At 40.3% G+C, this 24,236-nt stretch overlaps 5 protein-coding genes across 5 annotated transcripts; all 5 read right to left on the minus strand.

Annotated features, from left to right (window-relative positions):
- Window positions 1-4,944: 4,944 nt before the first annotated feature.
- On the minus strand, window positions 4,945-5,441 carry LOC146379697 (histone H3). Its single transcript, XM_084941305.1, has one exon. It carries the CDS (start codon window positions 5,407-5,409, stop codon window positions 4,999-5,001), a length of 411 nt encoding a protein of 136 aa, XP_084797431.1. The 5' UTR covers window positions 5,410-5,441; the 3' UTR covers window positions 4,945-4,998.
- A 1,542-nt stretch (window positions 5,442-6,983) lies between these two features.
- LOC146379698 (histone H2B 1/2) lies at window positions 6,984-7,847 on the minus strand. The gene has a single exon (XM_084941024.1). The coding sequence runs from the start codon at window positions 7,798-7,800 to the stop codon at window positions 7,426-7,428; it is 375 nt and encodes a 124-aa protein (XP_084797150.1). The 5' UTR covers window positions 7,801-7,847; the 3' UTR covers window positions 6,984-7,425.
- A 2,121-nt stretch (window positions 7,848-9,968) lies between these two features.
- LOC146379699 (histone H4) lies at window positions 9,969-10,624 on the minus strand. Its single transcript, XM_084941306.1, has one exon. It carries the CDS (start codon window positions 10,603-10,605, stop codon window positions 10,294-10,296), a length of 312 nt encoding a protein of 103 aa, XP_084797432.1. The 5' UTR covers window positions 10,606-10,624; the 3' UTR covers window positions 9,969-10,293.
- A 2,053-nt stretch (window positions 10,625-12,677) lies between these two features.
- LOC146379700 (histone H2B 1/2) lies at window positions 12,678-13,534 on the minus strand. The gene has a single exon (XM_084941025.1). It carries the CDS (start codon window positions 13,486-13,488, stop codon window positions 13,114-13,116), a length of 375 nt encoding a protein of 124 aa, XP_084797151.1. The 5' UTR covers window positions 13,489-13,534; the 3' UTR covers window positions 12,678-13,113.
- A 962-nt stretch (window positions 13,535-14,496) lies between these two features.
- On the minus strand, window positions 14,497-14,906 carry LOC146379701 (histone H4). The gene has a single exon (XM_084941026.1). The coding sequence runs from the start codon at window positions 14,865-14,867 to the stop codon at window positions 14,556-14,558; it is 312 nt and encodes a 103-aa protein (XP_084797152.1). The 5' UTR covers window positions 14,868-14,906; the 3' UTR covers window positions 14,497-14,555.
- Between the last annotated feature and the right edge of the window lie 9,330 nt (window positions 14,907-24,236).

A 24,236-nucleotide genomic window follows, 5' to 3' on the forward strand; every position in this document is an offset into this window, starting at 1 on the left:
CACACACCTTCAATACCAGCTTTATATACTACTTCAGCTGTTCGCTCATTGGTTATCGGTATCGTGAGAAACAGCGTCCAATCAGATTAGAGATGACGTCAAACCTCACATTTAACTTCCGTTTTATACTGTACGAACTGATATGCTATAAACGATTTTGGTAATTCACCCTGGAAATACTGAAATATATAACAGTAACTCATATACTCAATACTCAAATACATATTAAGTTGTTTAATTCAACTCTATACAAGGAAATGTAAGAAAATATTACCCTAAATGTGTTAATATATAGAAATATGTATTCATATTCTTTACTTGTGTATGAAACTGGACTCTTCATCTTACTTTGCAGTTGGAAAACTGGAATTTCCCCAATGAGGGACCAGAAAGCATATTTCTTTTCTCCTCTGTTATATTCTAGCTCGAATACAGCTCTGAACATTCACATTTATTCCAGTGTATTTTTAAAATTCCTAACACTGAATCTCATCATTTAGATAACACACATTATTTATCACCATGACCTAAAATAGCATCAGGGAGTCAGTGATAACATCAAACCAACAAAGGTTTTAAATTTGTACCTCAGTACCTCATCAGGCATTCAATCTTATCTCACTTTAACGGGTGTTTGAGCCTGTGTGAGAATATTTATCTATATCTATCTATGTGTATCTAGCAGTCTATCGATCTATAGATAGACAAACACTGTGTTCTCTCTTGATTGATTTTTTTGGATTTGATTTGATTTTATTGATTAGCATTCAAATATCTCAGTGAAGACAGAACAAAGATCTACCACAAAGCAAGAAAGCATGAGACAAGGCTAATCAAAAGGTATTGGCTGAAGCATTTGCTTATTACGCCAACCCTTTTAACAAAAGATCTTTTTGCATGCAGCTCCTGTACACAGGGCTCGAACCAAATAATAAAACAAAGCAAAAACAAAACAAACAAACAAACAAACAAACAAACAAACAAGAAAAAAACCTTTCCACCTTAGATAAGTAACTACATCAAAGCAAACGAATCAAGAGTTGTTGTTTTTTTGTTTTTGTTTTTTTGTTTTGCTCTTTTCATTCTTGATATATATATTTTTCTAATACTCTATTTTTAAACATATTTTTAAACAAGGAAAATTAACTACACCTTTTTAAATCACTGTCATACTATTCCACAGGTTAACTCCTCTAACAGAAACACATCTCTGCTTTATATTTGTCCTTATCTTGTTTTTTTTAAAGAAATCTGTTCCCCTTAAGTCATATTGACTCTCTCTGACTCTTATATTGGTAGTCTTAAAAACAACAATAAACTGTGCAGGTTACCAGGTTTCCATGTAAAGTCCAAATAAATGATGTTTAAATAAAACATTTCCAACTTGTGCTAACTAAATACAATACAATAAGGATAATGGGAGGTTTAAGTTTGTTCTTATGCTCTAATACACAGGTCTCGAACTCCAGGCCTCGAAGGCCAATGTCGTGCAGTTTTTGGATGTGTCCTTGATCCAACACAGCTGATTGAAATGGCTAAATGGCCTCCTCAACATGTCTTGAAGGCTGTATCCCAATTCAGGGTCTGCAGCCTTAAAGGCTGCATTTTAAGGCCGATTACGTCACAGCGGTGCACCGAAGGCTGTCCCAATTCAAAGGCTGCTCGAAATGCGGCCCTCACATGTGTCCTTCATTTCCCTGAATTTTAAGGCTGTGGCGGTGTAGACTTCGTGGCCCAACATATCCCACATTTCATAGCGCGGCAGTCGGTGTGGATAATTTTGCCGCAGACGGCAGAAGCGGAGCGGGCGAAGAGTAAACTGATAAAAGTAAGTACTGAATATTATATCACTTATTTATGTGCAAATGTTTAATAATGAGGAACATTAAAACAGTACTGTTGGCCACATGTCGGCAAAGTTATGTGACATTAGCGATGTTTGTACGTTCAGCATTAATTTGGTTTTAAAGCCTTTAAAATATAATAATATAATAGTCGACTTTAATCTTACAGAGAATGTGATGATTTTGTGGATAATTAAAGTCAGTCATATATCCACAAACACAACAAGCTGAAAGTCAGTGATGCTGCTCGGTTTGCAGTCCTGAATATCACGGCACAAGCAGGATTCACTGCACTGTTAATGTTAGCTATGTTATATTGCTGCCTCTGTTCGGTGGTGTCAAGCCAAACGGACTTTAACGTGTGTTTGAACGAGCTGACGGTTCACTCGTTAAGCTGAAAGAAAGATTGGACCATCTGGGAACTCTTCTTGTTTAGCACTCGAATCAGTCTTATTAGGTAATGTTCAAATAATTTCATCATCCCAGTGTTTTCAGTGTGGGAGAAAGCACTCAGGGCCTTCAAGTTACACACTATGAAAGGCAGCAACAAGTTTAATGTTCAGAAACCTAAAGTCTGTATCAGCAGCAGAATGGAGCTAAAATAAATGTTTGTTTCAGTTCTATGAAGCTTTGAGTATTTTGGATCAGTAGCTGCTGTGTTTGTTGCATCATATTGCTGTAATTGTTTATATGCTTTATATATTCTGAGGTAAGTTGATCTATAGTGTTACATCATATTCTATAAGGATGTTATGTGTTTGTAGACTTTCTGCCCAGTTTGACCCATTTAGCAGAAGTCAGCCTGTTTAAGGCTCTGATATCTATTCTGTATGACTTAAAGCAGTTATGACATGGTCTGATTTTCTCACCCAATAAAGGAATATTTAATATATCAGTCTACTCTTCATTCTATCAGACACAGTTATCACAGCTTGTACATTTTCTTTTTTATACATATATGTAAGCATTGAACCAAATTTAGTAATGCCAACATACTGAAGGAACAATATTTGTCTCTTATATATAATACATCTGTATATACACTGTCAAAGATACTTGAGTGTCTTTGAGTAAAGATTTAAGGTGATAGGACATACAAATAGCTGCAACTTGAATCTTTACTGAAGCTCAGTATTTGACACAGAGTTCACTCACATGTGCTGTACCAGTGTACCTGCACATGTGATGTGACAATAGAAGTGATTTGAGAGTTCAAACTCACTGCTGTAATAACTAATAATGATTAGTATAATAACTATAATATTGGCCATATTATATTTACATTACCACAGTGAGATGACTTTAGTCTCATGAACAACATCAGCTAATTGTTATTTACTAGCTAATCTTAAATACCTGTTCAGTACAGAAATGAAGCCCAACAATCATGTTTTACAGTCCTGTGGTCTCAGCCTCAGATACTTATTAAATCACACAAAGCTCATGTAGAAACAAACAAACGGACAAAATATGTTCTCCTTCATTTCTGTCAACCACATGTTTCCAGCTATCATGGTTGCTAAGCAACCTGGGCAGCGCGACGGAGGCTAGACCGTCCCATTCACGATCCTCGCACTTCCGGCCTTAGCGGTCTTTGAGTACGCGGCCCTTGAGGACCGTTGAGGCTGCGTACTTTAAGGCTGCAGACCCTGAATTGGGATACAGCCGAAGTTCTCCAGAGGCCTACTAATGAACTAATCAATTGATTAAGGTGTGTTGACCCATGGTGTTATCTAAAACCTGCAGGACACCGGCCCTCGAGGCCTGGAGTTCAACACCCCTGTATGGGCTCAAAATGTGGTCATAAATATTTTGTACTTGTAAATCAGGATTTGTATGCGTAAAAAAAAATTTGTGTGCGCGTAAAAATGATTTGTGTGTGGACTTAGCCAAAAAAAACCCTGCAAGTTACAAGTACAAATTTTGACCCTATTTTTCTTCCTTTCATCTGATTGGTCAATGTCATGTCAATCACAAATGTAACAATCCAATCAGAGAACAGATGGGTTTGGCTGTCGGAGTAGTAACAATGTAACAATGATCTTGGTCTTGCAAGTTGCTAAAGGTGCTGAGGAAGGCAACCTCTGTCATGTTATGCTCAGAGCGTCCTCTCTAATGATTTTCAGCTGCTTCCCTCAGGTCGTTGGTGTAAAGTGCCTGCAGTGAAGACAAAGAGAGTGTCTCTTTTATACCAGCTGCTGTTGTACTAAACCATAAGGGTGTTGCCACTGCACATTGCACTTTTTTGATGATAAAATTTGGGCTGTTTTTGTCTCTCTGTACGGACAGACAAATCAATTTCCTACTGGGGACAATAAAGTTACCATTGACCATATGTGATGCTCTACTGCAGCTCTGTTAGTCTCTCACTCTCCCTCTTCGTGCTCGGCTAATAAGTGCTAATGCACTTATTCCCTTTGGGTGCACCTGATTCTTGCCTCTATACATCCTGAGGCCAAGACTGAGCAGGAAATTTGTACACACGTTGTTGTGCAATTTGTTTTAGCGTTATCTTTATTTTAGCGGTTTTTTTAGAAGAAATGATAACTGCATGCACACCGTCTTACTTGTGCTTATTTTGTATTATTCAATTATGTTATCCCGAGAGGTAAAAACTGCAACTCTCGGTATATATTGGTACTTTTTGTGATACGTTCCATCATATTCACCAAAAACCAACATAGCTTGTGGGGCAACTTCTGACAGACTCACTGCCACTTGCATATCTTTCCTTTTTCATTTAGCACCCTTCCTGCAGGATCATCCTTTGCAGACAAGTAGTTATGCTACAGCCACGTAAAGTACTAACAAATTAACTTTACTAGGTCTGGTTTTTAAAACCACAAGCACCCAACCTTTTTTCTTGGCCATCTTAAGATATTTGTCATAAGCATTAATCACAAAACATGAATATTAAGTAATGCAAATTTCACTTATGTAATTAATCTATTTCAATTGGCTCTCAGTCTTTAAACACTGGGTGACAAGGCTTCAGATATTCTGATAAAGTGTTATTCAAACACTGACCCAGTGCAGTAAAAATTAAAAAATTAATAATAATAATAATAATAATAATAATCCTCCTTTCTCTTACTGAAGATGTGTGGCTCTTAAAAGAGCCGTTGTGTTTTGTGTAAACTAGTCTAAGATCAGCTTAAGCCCTCTCTCCGCGGATGCGGCGGGCCAGCTGGATGTCTTTGGGCATGATGGTGACCCTCTTGGCGTGGATGGCGCACAGGTTGGTGTCCTCAAACAGACCGACTAGGTAAGCCTCGCTAGCCTCCTGCAGAGCCATGACGGCTGAGCTCTGAAAGCGCAGGTCGGTCTTAAAGTCCTGAGCGATCTCCCTGACTAGGCGCTGGAACGGAAGCTTACGGATCAGTAGTTCGGTGGACTTCTGGTAGCGGCGGATCTCCCTCAGAGCAACGGTACCAGGTCTGTAACGATGGGGCTTCTTCACGCCTCCGGTGGCTGGGGCGCTCTTACGGGCAGCCTTGGTAGCGAGCTGCTTCCTGGGAGCTTTTCCTCCGGTGGATTTACGAGCAGTTTGCTTGGTCCTGGCCATTTTCTTCCTTATGCGAGTCACTTGTTTTCTCAGCAAAAGACGAATGCTTCAGCGGGGTGACTCGCTCGCTTATATTGGAACAGGCAGAGCTAGGGTAGCGCTGATTGGTTCAGACAAGTATCCCGCGTGTTCGGGATCAGCCCAGCTATTGGACCAAGAGAATTTGAAAATTTAAAGGAAACCACTCCCTTCAAGGCGGTTGAAATGTGCGCCTTTATGGATACGAGATTAAAAGTACGTTTAAAAAAGATTAAAGACTAATTTTAGAACAATAAATTACAACGGCCGTCATTATTAATTACTTTAGTTAATAATATAAACACAGCCTGGATGGACCTTTGTTTAAAATCCTTTATTGGGCTTCTGTATAACGTAGTTAGAATAGAATAGAATAGAATGCCTTTATTGTCACTATACAGTTGTACAATGAGATACAGAGCATCTCCTACTCAGTGTAAACATGCTGGGGGGGGGGGGGGGTACAGTTCTGCAGCGCTATGTACATATGGACAGTATTAACATAGGGAAAAACATATATATATATATATATATATTTTATATATATATATATATATATATATATATATATATATATATATATTAATTAGTTATTGTAAGGATTCATGTCTTACATGTGTAATTTTATAATAATAAATATTATATAATAATATATTATTGTAAAATATAATACTTTTATGTCACGGAAACAACATATCACTACAGTGATATTCAAACCAGTGTAAAGAAAAATAAAGTGATAGACAGGCTTATCTTGATAGGTTAAGAAATGCAGACATCAGTCCAGCTATTTTTATGTGCAATTTTCTTCATACAGTAAATATCTTCAATTGTTTTATAACTTAATCAGATTAATAATCCTGCAGAACAGGATTGTTGTTTAGATGAAGTGGATCCTGCTTTTTTTTTTTTTAAATGCGATCCGAGTCAAACCGGTTTTACTGCCAAAGCCCAGTTTTTCCTGTTGTAGTTCTAACTTGATACAAGTTGACATGTTCATGTCTTACATTCTGAAGGCATTTTACTTACAGTAAAAGTTTGTTCTTGTTTGTCATGTGGATTATTTAACGCACTTGGAAAACAGTAAGCCACAGTTGCGACTACTGATGGAAAGTTCGGCTGTTGTCAGAGAGCCGGCTCTTGTGGCACAACTCTCCTTCTCACCTTTGTCTACCGTCTCACTCACTCACTGAGGGGTGTGGCATGAGGAGCGATCCTGAAATATCAATACTTCCACTACCATAGTTTCATGTTGCAGGATCAATTCCCATATGAAAAAATAAATATCTAATTTGATTACATTTATTTTTAATCGTAAATGCGACATACAGACAAAAGTAAACTCTGCACTTAGCAGGATAGTGGGCAGTACCCTGTTAATAGGGACTATAATTGCCTTCTGCCTCTTATTCATGTGTGTGCTACGCCTCCGCAAGAGTGCAGCCAATAAGAAGCCCAGACACAAAACACGCAAACTTGACTTTGTTCACAGATCATGTATTTACATTCAGCATAGAAATGATGCTGTGTGCGATGTATGTGGGAAGACGGTTACATACTGTAGCAACACAAAAACGTTTTAATGGTGATTCGACACATCGCTAGTTGCGACTGAGCAGATGATTGTCGAACTTATTTTACATTGAAGGCCACAAAAGCGTCATCCTTTTTGGGACATACATCCTTCATGTTTTCCAAAACTGTCCTGTGGGCTGAACCCCGTCTTTATTAGCCTGATAATTGCTACTAGACCTTATATTTAACACCACTCTAACCTTTACTTTTGATAAGTGAAACAATCAAAGCACAGTAATTGTGTATACTGTATTTGCAAAAACTGTGTTGTTTCCTATTGTTCCTACTTTTAATGAGTAAATGACATTTCAGTTAACGGCGATTTTATGCTTAGTAGCTTTTTAATTCTCATTCGGAGATGCTCTTCAGCAGAAGTGGGTGGCTCTGAAAAGAGCCGTTGGGTGGGTGCAGTAGAGCTGCAGTTTACTTGGAGCTGGTGTACTTGGTCACGGCCTTGGTGCCCTCGGACACGGCGTGCTTGGCCAGCTCACCGGGCAGCAGGAGGCGCACGGCGGTCTGGATCTCCCTGGAGGTGATGGTGGAGCGCTTGTTATAGTGAGCCAGGCGGGAGGCCTCAGCGGCGATGCGCTCGAAGATATCGTTGACGAACGAGTTCATGATGCTCATGGCCTTGGAGGAGATGCCGGTGTCGGGGTGCACCTGCTTCAGCACCTTGTAAACGTAGATGGCGTAGCTCTCCTTCCTGGTCTTTCTCTTCTTCTTGCCGCCCTTGCCGGCGGTTTTAGTCACGGCTTTCTTGGAGCCCTTCTTGGGCGCGGACTTGGCGGGTTCAGGCATTTTCCTTCTTTGCTATTTCACAGCAGAGAATGTGCCCGTCAGCGCAGAGCGGCTCTCTTTTATTTCCGCTGTATGCAAATAAGGCTGTGCAGATCCGCGCCTGTCATTGGTCGAGCTGTTGCTCCCTTTCTTTAGTGGGTGAAAAGTTACTGGCAGTCGCACAATGTAAAGTAAAGGAAACCTCGGCAACAGCCCTCTGTGTAATTGAACCTATGAAATGCTCGCCTTTTTCAGTGATGCTGAGAAAGCAGGTTTCATGACATTTATGCAGTGTTTTAGGGAAACAGAGAGGTATTTGGGACATAAGATAATTTGTGCTGCTTCATTGTTAGTTGTTCATGTTCTGATTTCTCAAACCACATATGTTTGTGTCCAGCTTTAATTGGAAATCAAACTGAAAGAAATGTGTAGTACAATTTCTAATCAGAGAAAAAAAAGTACAAATATAATCCTTTACTTTACTTGTTGAATCGCAACACGTCCTAAAAGATTATGTATTCATATATTTAAGGTGGATCAGGGTTGCTCTTTCACTGCTTTAGAGCAGTAGTCCATTGAAGCTTCTACGTTACTACTAAGGAATGTCCAAAGTCACAGTGTGCTGGGGATGAAACGTTGGAACATCTGCTGTGATCTTGTTATAGAACAACAGAAATTAGACAACAAATGGCTAGGGTGGGATTTGACATTGATAACAACATAAAAGCTATAAAGTAAGAAAAATGTTTGATAGTAAAAGATGGCTTTTCTGGTTAATCATGTGTATTATTAATACCCACATTTGGAAAACAAGAACTAAAGTGGTTGGGAAACAAAAAAATGATTAGCAGTGAGGCTGTTGGTAAAAACATTTTTCCAGATCTGAGGAGGAGAAAACAGAAGAACAATAGTCCTTTACCTTGGGATCTTTTAAACATATGAATAGATAAATAATTTTGAGTATGTTTTCTTTTTAATCTCTATTCTTTCTGTGTGTGTGTTGCAAATTGTAATGTCTTGACATGTGCTTTGATGTAAATTGCCAGGTAACTTGAAAATAAAGGCTTTAAAAAAAAAAAAAAAAAAAAACATCTTTCAACAACCGTGACGGTTAAGATGCTGCCTCAAAATGAGTATCCTTTGAATTTCCAGCAACAACTTATAACATAAGTGCCACCACCATCTTTGTGAATTTGAACCAGAGATCATTGTTGTTTAATTATTCTATATATGCTTTAATTGCGTATCCCCTCACAACACCACGGGCCGCTCTGCAGGAGTTTGTAGAGTGGTGTGACAGCACCAAAATTGAATTGAACGTGAGCAAAACCAAAGAGATGGTGGTGACCTTCTCCAGTAGGCAGAGGGATCTGGCTGCTTCAGTCACCACCACCATCCATGGGAAGCCAGTGGAGGTAGTTGAGTTACAAATACCTGGGAACCATCTTTGGCAACCTTCTGAAATTCTCTGCCAACACTGAGGAGATTCTCAAGAAGTGCCACCAACGGCTATACCTCCTTGGGAAACTCAACTCCTTTGGAGTCAGCACACCCATCATGATGACTTTTTTACTATGCCTTCCTGGAAAGCATCATGACCTTCTCCATTACCTGCTGGTTCCACTCCCTCAGCCTTCATACAGGAACAGACTGCAGCACACTGCATCAGTGTGCTCTAAAATCATTGGCCTGCCTGTCAGAACTCTGGCACAGGTTTTCAGCCAACAGGCCCTTAGACAGGCTGCCAAAATCATCAACGACCCCTCACATTCTTCACTCCGCATTTCAATGGCTCCCCTCTGGGCGACGCCTCCGCTGCATTTCCTGCAGGACTGAAAGGAGGAGAGCCACCTTTGTCCCCAAAGCCACTTTGCTTTTTAACTCCAGCAGATGAGACTATTTCCCCACACCCATAAACTACACTCTTTTTATACTGCCGACACTTTACTCAGTTATTTATTCACCTTTCAGTAATTTTAATTTCAAAACTAATTTGTGTATATTGTGTATTTATTATCTCACTCTTATTGCCCGTGTCTGCCAGGTCTATCTTCAACGCTATGCTGCTCTGTTGTCTGTTAATTGCCCCCATGGGAATAAACAAAGTCCTTCTGATTCTATCCTTTAATAAAGCCACAAAACACGTGACAACAATTTTCATGATGGTTTTTTGAACTGATCAGTTTTAGCAGACAACACACTGAAGCTGTACTTCCTTGGTGTGTGGCTTAAAGACATGTCGCTGCTTGTATTTGCCTTGTTACATAAACGTTTGTCATACTCAAAGGCTGAAGGTTCAGAGACAGCCATGCCAAGTGACCCCTTGATAATCTCTTTAACTACCACATGCCTTTGACTTACTAGTGAGACTAGTTAATCAAATGCCTTTTAATTATCATAGTTCGGAATCAGAAGATTAACAGGATAGGAAACATCAAAGAACAAAGCTCTTAAAGGGAGGTGTGTGTGGCTCTTAAAAGAGCCGTTTAGTTCTTTCAGTTGGTGTGAATGAGTTTAACCGCCGAAGCCGTACAGAGTGCGGCCCTGCCTCTTCAGAGCGTACACCACGTCCATGGCAGTCACGGTCTTTCTCTTGGCGTGCTCGGTGTAAGTGACGGCGTCACGGATCACGTTCTCCAGGAACACCTTCAGCACACCGCGGGTCTCCTCGTAGATCAGACCCGAGATACGCTTCACTCCGCCACGACGAGCAAGACGGCGGATGGCGGGTTTGGTGATTCCCTGGATGTTATCGCGGAGAACTTTACGGTGACGTTTGGCGCCTCCTTTTCCAAGTCCTTTGCCTCCCTTGCCCCTTCCACTCATGGTTATTGTTTCTTCTTTGACCGAACAAAGTTGAATAACGTCCCACGCGAGCTCTCTAGTCTTATCTCTGAGTAGCGGACGTAATTGAAGACCGTTGCCATGTTTTTTTTTCTTTTCTTTTTTTTTCTTTTTTTGGTGAATCAAATTTCATGAGCCCCGTCCACTTTCCTGCCCCAGTGTGGACCTGAACCGATTTCAGCTTTATTTGTTTTTAATAAGATATAATATAGTGATTAACTCATTAGTCTAACACATGATTCGAGGTTGGAAGAGACACAAATTCCTGACAGGGTTCCATCAAAGATGATATCCAGTCTAAACACCTGGCCTAAATCAAATGTGGAGATGTGAGAATACTACCAGTAAACTATCTACACATCTATCATAAAGACTCACACCAAAGCCTCCTCATGATGTCTGAGCAAAGTCTGTTTTTGTTTTCAAACAACTAGCATTTTTCATTTTATTTTGTTCTTGAAGCACTTACTGCAAATGAAAATGCATCTTTAAAACGCGTACAAATTTCCTGCTGTCTTTACTGCTTTAAAACCCAAAATATAAGTAGATATAAATATAAAGAGATACGCTGAAAAAATTCGCAGTACACATTCTTGCAATGTCATTCATTTAAAATAACAGAAACAGAGAACATTAACTTTTTGTCAAAATGGCAGGCACTGCAGCTTCCACATTCTATGGCAATCAGGGAGGTTACGTGATAACTGTTTTCAGAGATTCTGTTTCTCTTAAAGATGAAATTGTTTCTTCCACATTACAATCTTCAATTTGGTTTATTAAGATGTCATAAATGTACAATAAGTTTAACCCTTTCACAATAAAACTTATTCATTGTCCTTTGTGGTGGACAGCAGGACTTAAAACCTCCCATTTTTAATACTTCAAAAAGCTGAGGGCTGAAAGAGCTAGAAAGGATTTGATTCAAGTTTGTGGAAGGAGGGTTAGACTTTGAGCTTTTGGGAGATGAGGTGGAGCAGATCCAGACATTGCAGCAGGAAGGTGACATGTTTGAGGACGAGTAAATCAGTAAACCGGCTTTCAAGGAGCCGGATTAGGGACGAAGTAACAACACCCACAATCCACTATGGATTAGAAGTAATGTGAAAGCTCGATCTTTTACACTGGGGGATTTGGTTTCTCTTGCACAGCTGAAATACATCTGCTCAATCTACACAGGCTTTCCATGATCTCAGCAGACTGATGTATATTTGCTTGAAGTGCACTAAACCACATTACTTTGCTCTTTTTCAATCCAATTTCAACCCTTTTGAATCTGGGTTGAAATTATTTTTTTACATGAAACAAAATCAGCTGCTCAGCTGATCTCATTATAGCCAATGAAATAACTCATGACAGATTCTTCAAGATTTCATCATGTTAACAAATGAGCTCGTCTCTTGTCAGAGTGCAAGAAAGCTTCAGTCTGCTGAGACCTGTGTAGATGAGCAGATTATTCCTTTCCCAGGTCAAGTTTACACATTACTTTTTACTCATAATGGGCGTATTGAATACTGCCATTTTGGCCCTACCTATGCTCAAAAGCAGACATGTCCTTTGACCTTCCTTATCTCCCGTACGGCTCTCTTCGTCCATGAATCCAGCTTTAGGTGATTATTGGGCAGAATGCAGTTTTATCAAAAAGCTTGTCTTTTAAAAAGTAAGTTGTTAAAACAGTGTTTTAATGTAATATTTTTTTCCAGAAATTCCTAATCAGAATATGTTATCAATCCCAAAGGAAATTATGTGGTTACAGTTCCTCCAAGTCAATAAGAACCATAGCAGACTGAATTAAATAAAATAATATTTTCAAAAAGTTATAACATGTGAAATAGCTCTAATATATACAAATGGCTGAAATATGAATATCCAGACTATTACAGAGAATAAATATATGATTGGCACCATACTCTAAACTCAAACTTATACCTATTTTTAAATTACCCCAAAAAGGCAACTTCTTAAAAACTTTGTTCTCCTGGATATCGGGAGAACAAGAGGAATATTATGACATGGAATACTGACAACAAAATTAACAGAAATGGGCAAAACTATCTTAGAAAAAAAGGGTTTTTTTTATGATGGCTTTGTCTTAGAATTATGGAGTATGTTCTAAAAATTCCACATAGAATATAGTAGTATCCAACAGTGTCATATGAAAACATGTAAATGAAAGCAGCTGGTGTGAATTTTAACATTCACTCCAGTGGAGAGCCCCAACAGCCTTGGGGAACAGTCTGTTTTTCTTTAGTGTTGACTGCTGTGGTGAGCAAGCATCATCAAACTCTGCAGAATACACATCTGCAATGTCATTTGTAGATTTAAGACTGTATCAGTGTACCATTTAATAATTATGAGGCAAACAGTGTGTAGGATTTGTTATTATCATCATCACCAAACACAACTGCAGTGGAAAATCTCAGGACATGTGCTCCTCAGCAGAAGTGGGTGGCTCTGAAAAGAGCCGTTTTTTGGGTGGAGTAGAGCTGCAGTTTACTTGGAGCTGGTGTACTTGGTCACGGCCTTGGTGCCCTCGGACACGGCGTGCTTGGCCAGCTCACCGGGCAGCAGGAGGCGCACGGCGGTCTGGATCTCCCTGGAGGTGATGGTGGAGCGCTTGTTGTAGTGAGCCAGGCGGGAGGCCTCAGAGGCGATGCGCTCGAAGATATCGTTGACGAACGAGTTCATGATGCTCATGGCCTTAGAGGAGATGCCGGTGTCGGGGTGCACCTGCTTCAGCACCTTGTAAACGTAGATGGCGTAGCTCTCCTTCCTGGTCTTTCTCTTCTTCTTGCCGCCCTTGCCGGCGGTTTTAGTCACGGCTTTCTTGGAGCCCTTCTTGGGCGCGGACTTGGCGGGTTCAGGCATTTTCCTTCTTTGCTATTTCACAGCAGAGAATGTGCCCGTCAGCGCAGAGCGGCTCTCTTTTATTTCCGCTGTATGCAAATAAGGCTGTGCAGATCCGCGCCTGTCATTGGTCGAGCTGTTGCTCCCTTTCTTTGGTGGATAAATTGCTACTGCGCAGTCTCACAATGGAAAAAAAAAATAGGACCTTCAGCTTTCATTCACTGGACTATATTTAACATTCACAACGCGACACGTCGGGATTGTGGCATTAGTTAAAGAAAGTAGATTGAAATGTGCACGTTAAAGTGAAACTTATGAGATATTTGGAATAAGAATTTAAAGAATCTGTGCTTCTACAGTTAGTGATGCCTCATATCATGTTTGTTCTCAGACGTGTATTGATGTTCTTCTTGATATCAAACTGAAAAGATTATGTAATATTTCTTATTGGAGCAACCAAACTAGACTTTTTTTAAATTACATGCATCGTTTGTACTATTGAAGGACTTTATAGTCCTAGCATATAAACAGGTTTTATTTTAACCTAAATAAACATGCATTACATAATTCAACATAACTGTAAATCCAGTATTTGACAATACAGTTACAGGGTGATTGCTCTATGTAATATTTACTTATTGTGTATTGAGTCATGTCTGTTAATGTGAAAACATCACTATTACTACTTCGCCAAATTGGTTCCACTCCAGGCCAGTGTTGTGGAAAATAAAATTGAGACCATGTTACCCCTGAAATGGGAAACCTGTCCAGGATGAACCCTGCCTCACAACCAGGAATAACCTCCAGAGTCGGACACTATTAAAGAGTAGTGCAGTTAACTTATTCAACTACTCAGATATCATATTAGAGCTCTGAACACCAATTAAAACGAGAGTTCTTATTTAAAGAGTCATGCATTATCGTAACATAAAGCCTTCCACCACATAAAATATGTCAGCGTATATGTCCAGACCAAAAGAACGTAAACCCATATAATCAACTGGTACAACATTTAAAACCAAAGCTCTAAAGGGAGGTGTGTGGCTCTTAAAAGAGCCGTTTAGTTCTTTCAGTTGGTGTGAATGAGTTTAACCGCCGAAGCCGTACAGAGTGCGGCCCTGCCTCTTCAGAGCGTACACCACGTCCATGGCAGTCACGGTCTTCCTCTTGGCGTGCTCGGTGTAAGTGACGGCGTCACGGATCACGTTCTCCAGGAACACCTTCAGCACACCGCGGGTCTCCTCGTAGATCAGACCCGAGATACGCTTCACTCCGCCACGACGAGCAAGACGGCGGATGGCGGGTTTGGTGATTCCCTGGATGTTATCGCGGAGAACTTTACGGTGACGCTTGGCGCCTCCTTTTCCGAGTCCTTTGCCTCCCTTGCCCCTTCCACTCATGGTTATTGTTTCTTTGACCGAACAAAGTTGAATAGGGCTTGCTTAGCAGAGGCTGTTTATTTGTGTCCCATCTCCGGACGTAACAGAGAAAAAGGGGCGAATTTTACCAAGGCCCCGCCCATGTTTTTCAAATTGCAATCGTCTTTACAGAGAGACGTAAAACCGCTCACTGACGTCACACTTTCAGGGACAGACAGTAACAATAGCGGACATGTTTTCAGAGAACATATAGATAGCTTTCATAAAGATTACCTGGATTAAATGGATCTAAAAGAAAGTGTAAAAACAGAGAAACTACATTTTCAATAACAAAATTATAAGTAATTCAAAAAAGATGCCCAGGGGCAAAGGTTAGGCATTTGCACAGGATTCAAGGAAAAAAGGAACAAGTCAAGACAACAGGGAGAGTAAAACACAGAAGAAAACGTCTGTAAGAGGTAACTGTAGAGGTGGTGTGGCAGCTCTATTCTATATGCAATCTAAGACTCAAAGATTAAAAGGTAGCATTGGATGTGGAAATTAAGCTAAAAAAAAAGGTCTTTGTGGGATGGGAACGTAACATTCTTTGCTGCCTTTCTTATTTTGGAGTCTTAATCACCATTCTGGGTGATTTTATATTATATACCTTTATATTTGATGTCAGCCCCCAAAGAAGTTTTTTCTTTTCGTTTAGTAGAACTAGGCATACACACACATTAATTGATATAATCAAGAAAATAAAGAAAACAAATACTTTTTTATTTTCTAAAAACACACACACACATCTGAGATATCATCCTTTATATGATTTTTACCCTTGAATTGCAACACTGTCATATGTCAGAATCAGAGAAACTTTATTAATCCTAGAGGGAAACTGAGTTGTCATGGCAACAAATATACAACAAAAATCAAGCACTCAAATATGCTGAGAAAATGAGTGTAGAAACAGACTTATGATAGATAAAAAATAAAATAAATAGTTAATTATAGAGCTAAAGATATAAACATAAATATACATAAAAACATAAAAGGACAAGTATGTGCGCAAATATGTCATGGTGTACAAAGGTGACAGGGTGCACTGAGGTGTGATTAATACTTTTCCACGTGCGTGGATCTGACCCAATTAAAGAGTCTGACAGCAGCGAGAAGGAACGACCTGTAACGTTCCCTCAGAAAGCAAGCTTGAAGGAAGCTGTTGCTGAAACTGCTCTGTGTGTTATGGAGAGGCTGAGAGTCACTCTCCATGATTGTCGGCAGACTCACACCTGGCGCCGGGTGTCATGGCACGCCATCTCTCGTTTCTGCATTGTTTATGTTTTGTGTTCTTAGTGGTGTCTCTGCTAGTTTTAAAAAACCACTGCCTGTTGGTGTATGAGCGACAGACGCTGCTTAATATCCGTGACTCACTGCTGAAGCTCCCCAGCCTTAGCGAGCGATGTGGAGGACTCCCGCCGTCTCTGGCGTCGGTACAGGAGGAACTGCATCGCCGTGATCCACCATGGAATCCTTCAAAACGGAAGCGCTGGAGAAGTGGACGTATACTTGGCACGCGCTCTGGGAAGCGTGTGTGGGTCAGAACTTGGATGCGGCGGGTCCTCACCATCGGCGACCCTGGCTGTTTAGAACAAACAGCGCTGCCTTCTTCCTGCCCATACGGTAAAAAAAATATATTTTAAAATATATTATATTTTAAAACATGTTTTTTTTACGGTATGGGTGTTTACCCGACGTCATCGGAGCACGCTCACCCGACGCTGTTTTATTGGTCGCCATGCTGACGGGATACGAGAGGAGGTGGAGCGAATATAAACAACCTACAATTACTGCCTGCTACCACGGATGGACAAAGAGTTAAATTAGCTCTCTTAAATGCAAGATCCACAAAAATGTCAGCACTCGTCCCAAAATTTCATCTTGAAAATTGATGACAGTGTCATAAATTGCAGGGACAACGTAAAAAAACTTGGGCGTGTGGTTCGACATGGTGCTCTCCCTCGAGTCTCATGTAAAAGAGATAACAAAGACCGCCTTTTATCATTTGAGGAACATCGCCAAAATCAGACAAGTTTTGTCAAGCGACACTGCAGAGGTTCTTGGCCATGCATTTGTGTCTTCACGTATTGATTATTGTAATGCTCTTCTTTCTGGGCTACCAAAGAAAAGTTTCAGAGGTCTACAGATGGTGCAAAATGCAGCTGCTCGCATTTTAACAAGAACTGGGAAATTTGAGCACATTACCCTGTACTGAGATCTCTTCACTGGCTACCTTGTCAAGTTCGAGCAGATTTTAAGGTCCTGCTGCTCACCTACAAGGCTTTAAATGGATTGGCACCTTCATACCTTTCCGACATTTCACACCTTTATGTTCCATCCCGTGCTCTCCGATCTCAGGACTCTGGCCTTTTAAAGGTTCTTAAAGCCAGAAAAAAGACAGTTGGAGAGCTTTTTCTTTTCGTGCCCCGTTTCTGTGGAACAACCTCCCTCAAGATATTAGGCAGGCTGCTCTGTGGAGGTTTTTAAAACTAAGTTGAAGACACATTTGTTCACACTATCCCACATGTCTTAATTCTAAGGCTTTTAGTTTTTTAATTCTTACTGTTTTTAACTTGTATTGTGTTTTTTACTTGTATTGCTTTTATTTATTTATCTTTTTAGTTTCAAACAGTTGTACAGCACTTTGTTTGAAAGTGCTTTATAAATAAAGTTATTATTATTATTATTATTATTATTATTATTATTATTACATACTTATTTATACAGACCGTGAGTGGAATGTTAGCTGATAAGTTGCATATTCCACTCAGAAGTGTCACACCTATACGAAATAAACTGAACTGAACTTCAGGTAGTTACATTTGAGGTATTCCCTGATCTTGGCTGGTGTCAGGCATATCAGTTGACTTGTCAGTCTTATAAGTATGAACATAATTTAGCAATCGTACATGTTAAATAAAATGTGTGGTTCACATAAAAATGATTACAGACACAATTCCCAAAAAATGATCTGAACAGCATCACATGCTCATATGAACCATGAAAGTTTACCTTTTTGCACTTTTTGAAATTCTATTTCATTTTGGGAACCAGTGCTTATTCCTGCTCTTCTATATCACTGACATACAACTACTGCTATTATGGAGCAAAATTTAGCTCCATAATAGCACCGTTCAATGTCAGAATGTCTACTGCCCACATGCGCTTCAAAAATCTGTAACTTAGATAAGCCTCAGTTCTTCAAACTATAACTGGCACAGCTGGATTTATTATTCACTGTTTGTCAGCGTGGTTCATAAATCTCTCACAGGAGGGCAGCAGTACATAAAACTCCAATCACCAGCAGCGCCCTGCATGGAGACTCTTACATCTGCTTAAATTGTTGTTTTCATCCAAGCATGCACAGAAATGTAGATTTTTATCAATTCTGATAAATCACCTGTATGACAGCTTAAATAGCACATATATTATGAATATTAATAATAATAATAATAATAATAATAAAAGAAAATATAAAACAATCTGAGGGGAAAAGACAAAAACAGGCAATCCCGTGTTCACAGTACAACATTCAACCATTAAAATGCGGCATATAAAACTAATGGCAAAACACTTACGTAACAAACAAACTTGGCAAAAATAGCATAAATTATTGTTCATATGAATCAAAAACTATTGAGAGAGACACACACACACATATATATATATATATATATATATATATATATATATATATATATGTCTACATTTTCAGATGTGCTGACGAGAGTTTTCATTAAATAATGCTTCCTTTTCACATTGCAGTGATTTTGAAAGCAGGCACTGAACGCATTAAAAGTTCTGGAGACGAGAGGTGTAAGTGACTCAGCTGCAGACTTGCAGTTAGCATCAGAATTTGCAGGAGCTTTTAGATATATAGAAAGACTGCATAGAAAGGTTCAGTGTACAATGATATGTCCAAAGTACATTCATTAGTCATTTTGTTTATTGAAAATTTATTAGTGCAACTTAAATGTTAAGTTAGGCAAATTTATTGGCACATTCATTCAGCCCAATCTCCTCCTTATGGGGTGATCTTATGGTACTTTTGTTCCCAAGATTCAAAGAGTCATAGATTTATACATAAATGTTCTGTTTTCCCTGTGAGGTCAAACCTAAGAGGAATTACTCAAACTATTGAGAAGCAAATAATGTTTAACGAAAAACTAGACAAGTCACAGTGTCATGATGATAAACTAGCACAGCCTGTTCCATGTTACGTTCAGGTTTTACCTCTTCTTCTTCTTCTTCTTCTTCTCCTCCCCTATCTGTCTCCATAAATGCCTTACTAAGCTGCATTCACTCACTTTTGTTCATACATTGCTTGTGCTTTACGTTTCGCTCTGTCTCAGCGAATATGCAGAACATATTATTACCTAATAGAAGAGAATAAATTTGAAAGGTTCTTGAAAAACAAAAAGAAGATGGGCATCAGTGTTTTCTTGATTGGAATAAAGTGGATAATCTATGTTGCCAATGTGCCTCTGCATCTCCATGCGTGTCAGGGGCTCATGTGTCATTTTTGGTCATGTGTCAGGTTCATGTGTTTGTTGGTGTGATATGCTCCTGGTCCCTCGTTTTCCTGTGTACACGTTTGTGTGTGTGTTGTGGTGTGTTAGTTTTGCTGCAACGCCAGGCCTGGAGAGTCTCCTGCCTTTGAGCCAGCCACACCTGGGATTAATCACTCACCTGTTGACGAGCTGCCTAATCAAGGAGGCCTACTTAAGAGAACAGTGGAGTGGCAGTTAGTTCTCAAACTCATATCACTGTTTTCATCTCCTGTTGGAATGGTTAGAGTGTTTTTTGTCAGCTGGTGGATGGGCCTGTACTCACTGCGGCATCTCTTGTTTCTAGGTGGACTGCAGAAATGTGTGGTGGGAGCAGCACACTGTTGTACGTAGGCAACAAGGAGGACAAAGCATCACCACATATCAAGGAGAAGAATCATGGCATGCGGATTAGGAACGCATGCACTGTGGGTTGTTGGCACTGTTTCATAGTTTTTCATTGTAAACACGGTTTTTCCATTCAGAAAGTCATGCATTTGAGTTCTCCTTCAACCAACCCTGCCAGTGCCGGAATATATGGACGGAATAAATCTTGTCTCCTTATGCAAAAAACTGACCCGGGGAAGCCGCACAAAAGCTAGCAAGCCACCGCTATTTTCCCACTGACGCACAAATACCGTTCTGCTTTTATGCATGTTGTCATATAGGAATATATTTTCTTGTTTATTAATAAACAGCACACAGTGGTCCCGCTGTTCATCCGCCACTGCTTCGCTTTCTCGCTGATTTTCTTTTTCTTTTCTTTTTCTTGCACAGCATTGCATTCTGCAGCCTGATTGACAAATCTCCGTGTTGTGTCTCCTGCGCTTGCCAAATTTATCATGTTTGGTTTTGATAACCATCACGTCCAATAGAAAAAACAGCACAAAAACACCCATAACTATGAGCCTCATTCGGAAATACACACCTGCACCGCGAGGGAAAAGGCGCATGAAAGTGGCAGGCAGATGAAGACAAAACGCTGCATAATAATACTTTTACGTTTTGCAATCTACAAAGGTTTGCACTTTGAGAATCAACTTATGAGAACTGTGTTCATGTGTGTGGGGGGAAACGGTGTATAAAGTGCGTGGCGAGGGGCTAGTTATTCTGAGAACCCCTGCTGCAATAAATGAGGGACCACTGTATATACTTTCTCTATGATTATTGTATTCAACCTGTTAACATTTAATATTGTCTTGATAGAACCAACTGATTCTGCAGCAGAGCGTTCCCTGTTGCTTCTCCTGGCTCCCCAGTCCCTGAGCTCCTGCTGCTGCACCCACAGGTATACAATTGTAGCATCAGATGTACAGCAAGCACTGATAACTTTTTACTCAGTGGGATTCCCTTGTGATCACCTTTACTAAATATCTACAACCAATCTGATTATATCCTGTTTTTGTTTTGTTTTTCGATGTTGAAATGAAAATCTAGTAGCAGTTCTACTACACAGCAAATGTTGACACACGATTTGACACATGTAGAATTTATTTCATATTATACTAATGACAAAATACTAATAGACTCACAGTGATATTTGAGAAGTGAAAAGAAGTTTACTGGATTTACAAAAAGTGTGCAATAATTGTTTAAACAAAATCAAGCAGGTTCATAAATTTGGGCACCACAAAAAAGAAATGGAATAAATATTTAGTGTATATCAATGTGTGTCTCCTATATGATATATGGGGTGCCTTTGTCTGGACGTGCTTCCCATCCAGAGCTCCACAGCACAGAGGGAAGTTCCAGCGCTCCTGGAATCCCTCTGTGATGGAGCGCCAGTCTCCAGGTGAAGGCACAGCCATGAAGTCGTCCACTAGACAGTCCCAGATGGCCGTCGCTACCTGGGGGGTGATCTGGCTCACCGTGGACACACCGACTCTGTAACTGAACGCTTGGTCCTGAAGGAGTCCCCGGTGACAAGGAACCTGGACAAAATTGTTCAAAATCAGTATTATGTGTACTGCAGTTACAAAATACATTATTCAAATTTCAAAATACTTTTGTGATGTCAGATTTAAATCACAAAACTTAAATCTTACATAAAACATTTTGTAATTATAAGGATAATTACATAATACATATAATATAAAACAGTCAGTTGTGTTTTGTTTTAACTTTACCACATCATAATTTGATTGGCAGCAACTTTTACCACTACAGTGAGCCAATCACTCACAATTCCTCACTCATAACTGATATCAGCAAACACTGAGAGCATACTTTGATATGACACCACAGCCAAGCTATCATTGCTAACACTGATAACAGCACAAATTGAATTAAATCGGGACTTGATGAGACCTTTCGAGTATCACTAGAAATATAAACAGTCGTCTCCGTACCACAGTTTGCTATCAGTAAACACCGACAGCATTCACTGTTAGCATATCACATCCATGTTAGCAGTATATAAACAATAGTTTAGCATATATTAGCACAGGTATCAATAAAGGACTTTTACTAACCACATGCAGATGGACAGGCGCTCTGCAGGTGGGATTGAGCGCCTGTAGTTGGTGTCTTGGCAGGCGATGCTTGGACCAACGCGGGACAGGTCCTCAAACTGGGCGAGGGAAAGACGGTGGTACCGCTGAAAGCCGCGGTCGTCCAGGCGCAGCTCCTGGAGCAAATTGTCAGGTTAGGGCTGTGTGCAGGCAGGAGTGGTGGTAAGAAGGACCCAAAGTGCAGACGCTCGGAGGCAAGAGTGTACTTCAAAACAGCTTTAATGCTTGCTCGCACGGACGGACAGACGCGACCAGGATGGAAGAAAACACAGGGCTTAAATACATAGAGGGAGCAATCAGGGAATGAGTAACAGGAGGGAAACACAGCTGGGGCAAATCAGGCCTAACGAAACTGGGGAAGCAAAACCAGATACATTAACATAAGACAAGGACCTTCAAAATAAAACAGGAAACATAACACAGACTGAACTTACAGACACAGACTCACAGGCAGGCAACTGCAACAGAGGGAACAGAGACGTGGGACCAGGGCAGACACAGACACTGACTGGACACGGGGATATAGCAGACAGGGGAGACAGCAACTAAGGATGCACAGAGACATAAACCATAAGACAGAACTCTAACAAAAACCCAAACACTAGAAATGATAAATAATATATAAACTCAAAGCCCTGGGTCAACGACCCAGGCATCCTAACACAAATGGTGAAACTCACCAAACTGCTCACGCCTCTGGAGGACCTGAGGAGGGAGACTCTCTCTTCAAGCGCTAGATCGACAGCTGCCATCTTGCAAACATACCGTCTGGCACAACTCCCTCCCACATTCCTCATTGTTAGAGCCGACTCTTTGAAGTGAACGACGTGAGCTGTGGATTTTTTTTTCTTTCTCTCTCGCGCACTTTTTTCCGCTTCACGCCTTGTGCTTTGCGCTGGGCAGAGGGGGGAGGGGCGGTAGTTACAGTGGCAGTAGCACAGGAACAGAGCGGGAGGGAGAGAGAGAGAAAGACAGCCAGGGACAACAACGTCACATTAGAAAGGTATAGAGATTGACAGACCACGTGACTTTCGCGCATTGCATGCCGGGAACTCGTGGCAAAACAATCCAAGTACCGCATCAAATGCAAGCATTTGCAGCACCGCAAAACGTTCATTCTCCGGTTCCAATACCTTCTTGCTTGTTCTTTGTCCCCCAAAAAAGTTACGTACAAAACGAAGGAGAACAATGCCGGTCCGTACAAAGACAGACTTGATGAAAAGTCAAAGATACGAGGAAAAATCAAAGGATTGTGTGCTGTAAGGGTTAGACCCTTACGAGCACACAGAGTGGGCAAAATACGTTAGCGTGCTGCCCAACTTTCACCACGCTCATATTTATAGTCATACGGTTCTTGGAGTGAGTGCATACACTCATGAAGTTTAGTAACTTCAGGTCACTGCAACAAACCCAGGTACAGTTTACCGACAGATGGGTACAGGACCTTGAAATGCACCGTGTAGAACGACAGACCATCGTACCTATCATAAGTTTACCAGTCTCACAAATTGTCTTCATAAATACACATTCGTTAACAGTTTATTAATAGGACCTTTAAGCTCAACGGTAATTAATTAGTAGTGGAAATAATTTCTGGTACGTGTTACAGAAATGTAGCAGTGACAATAATACTGTATGCTGTAATCGCACTGGGCAATTAGTGATACAAAAAACTGTTTTACCCTGTGAATAAAAGTATATGTTTTTGTCAATGTACCATGGTAATAACAGAAGCGAAACGCAATATTGTGTGAGGACAATTCACTATTTATGCACAATAAACAAAGAAGCATAGCGCCACAATTTCTGTTCAACGCCAGACTTGCTTGTAACCTATATCACCAATTATGTAATGAAAAATGACGTATTAACTACAACAGAAGACTGACCTTTGTGGAAATGCTTGGAGCAGACTAACATGTGAGCTGGAGTGTTCTGGGACGTTATATTTGGTCTTTGAATGGCTGCAATCCAGGCCATCCGTCGCCTTTTTGTTACTTCGGAAACATGGCTCGAACAATTTCTCTTCAACGACGTAATCCAATAACAACTGATCTCTTTACCCGTCGGCTTCCTGTGGCTGTCATGCCACCGGCTTTTGCAGTTAATAATACAACAGCTTCTTGCCATTTTTTGTGTTTCTTTTTATCGCTGTGTAACTGATTTCAATTGAAAGCCTGCGTGCGCTAGTACCTCTTGCCACGAGTTCCCAGAATCGTTTGCGGTTTTACCCCTGAATGACGTCACATTTTCAATCTCTATAGTAATCATCCACAACTATTTTCAGTTGCAGA

The sequence above is a fragment of the Perissodus microlepis genome, chromosome 10 (genome assembly GCF_051167445.1).
Source record: "Perissodus microlepis isolate ML-2025 ecotype Zambia chromosome 10, ASM5116744v1, whole genome shotgun sequence".
NCBI lineage: Eukaryota > Metazoa > Chordata > Actinopteri > Cichliformes > Cichlidae > Perissodus > Perissodus microlepis.

Excerpts from the sequence above, each read along its gene's own strand:
- LOC146379698 (XM_084941024.1), bottom strand. The coding sequence starts at position 7,800 with ATGCCTGAACCCGCCAAGTCCGCGCCCAAGAAGGGCTCCAAGAAAGCC.
- LOC146379701 (XM_084941026.1), bottom strand. The coding sequence starts at position 14,867 with ATGAGTGGAAGGGGCAAGGGAGGCAAAGGACTCGGAAAAGGAGGCGCC.
- LOC146379699 (XM_084941306.1), bottom strand. The coding sequence starts at position 10,605 with ATGAGTGGAAGGGGCAAGGGAGGCAAAGGACTTGGAAAAGGAGGCGCC.
- LOC146379697 (XM_084941305.1), bottom strand. The coding sequence starts at position 5,409 with ATGGCCAGGACCAAGCAAACTGCTCGTAAATCCACCGGAGGAAAAGCT.
- LOC146379700 (XM_084941025.1), bottom strand. The coding sequence starts at position 13,488 with ATGCCTGAACCCGCCAAGTCCGCGCCCAAGAAGGGCTCCAAGAAAGCC.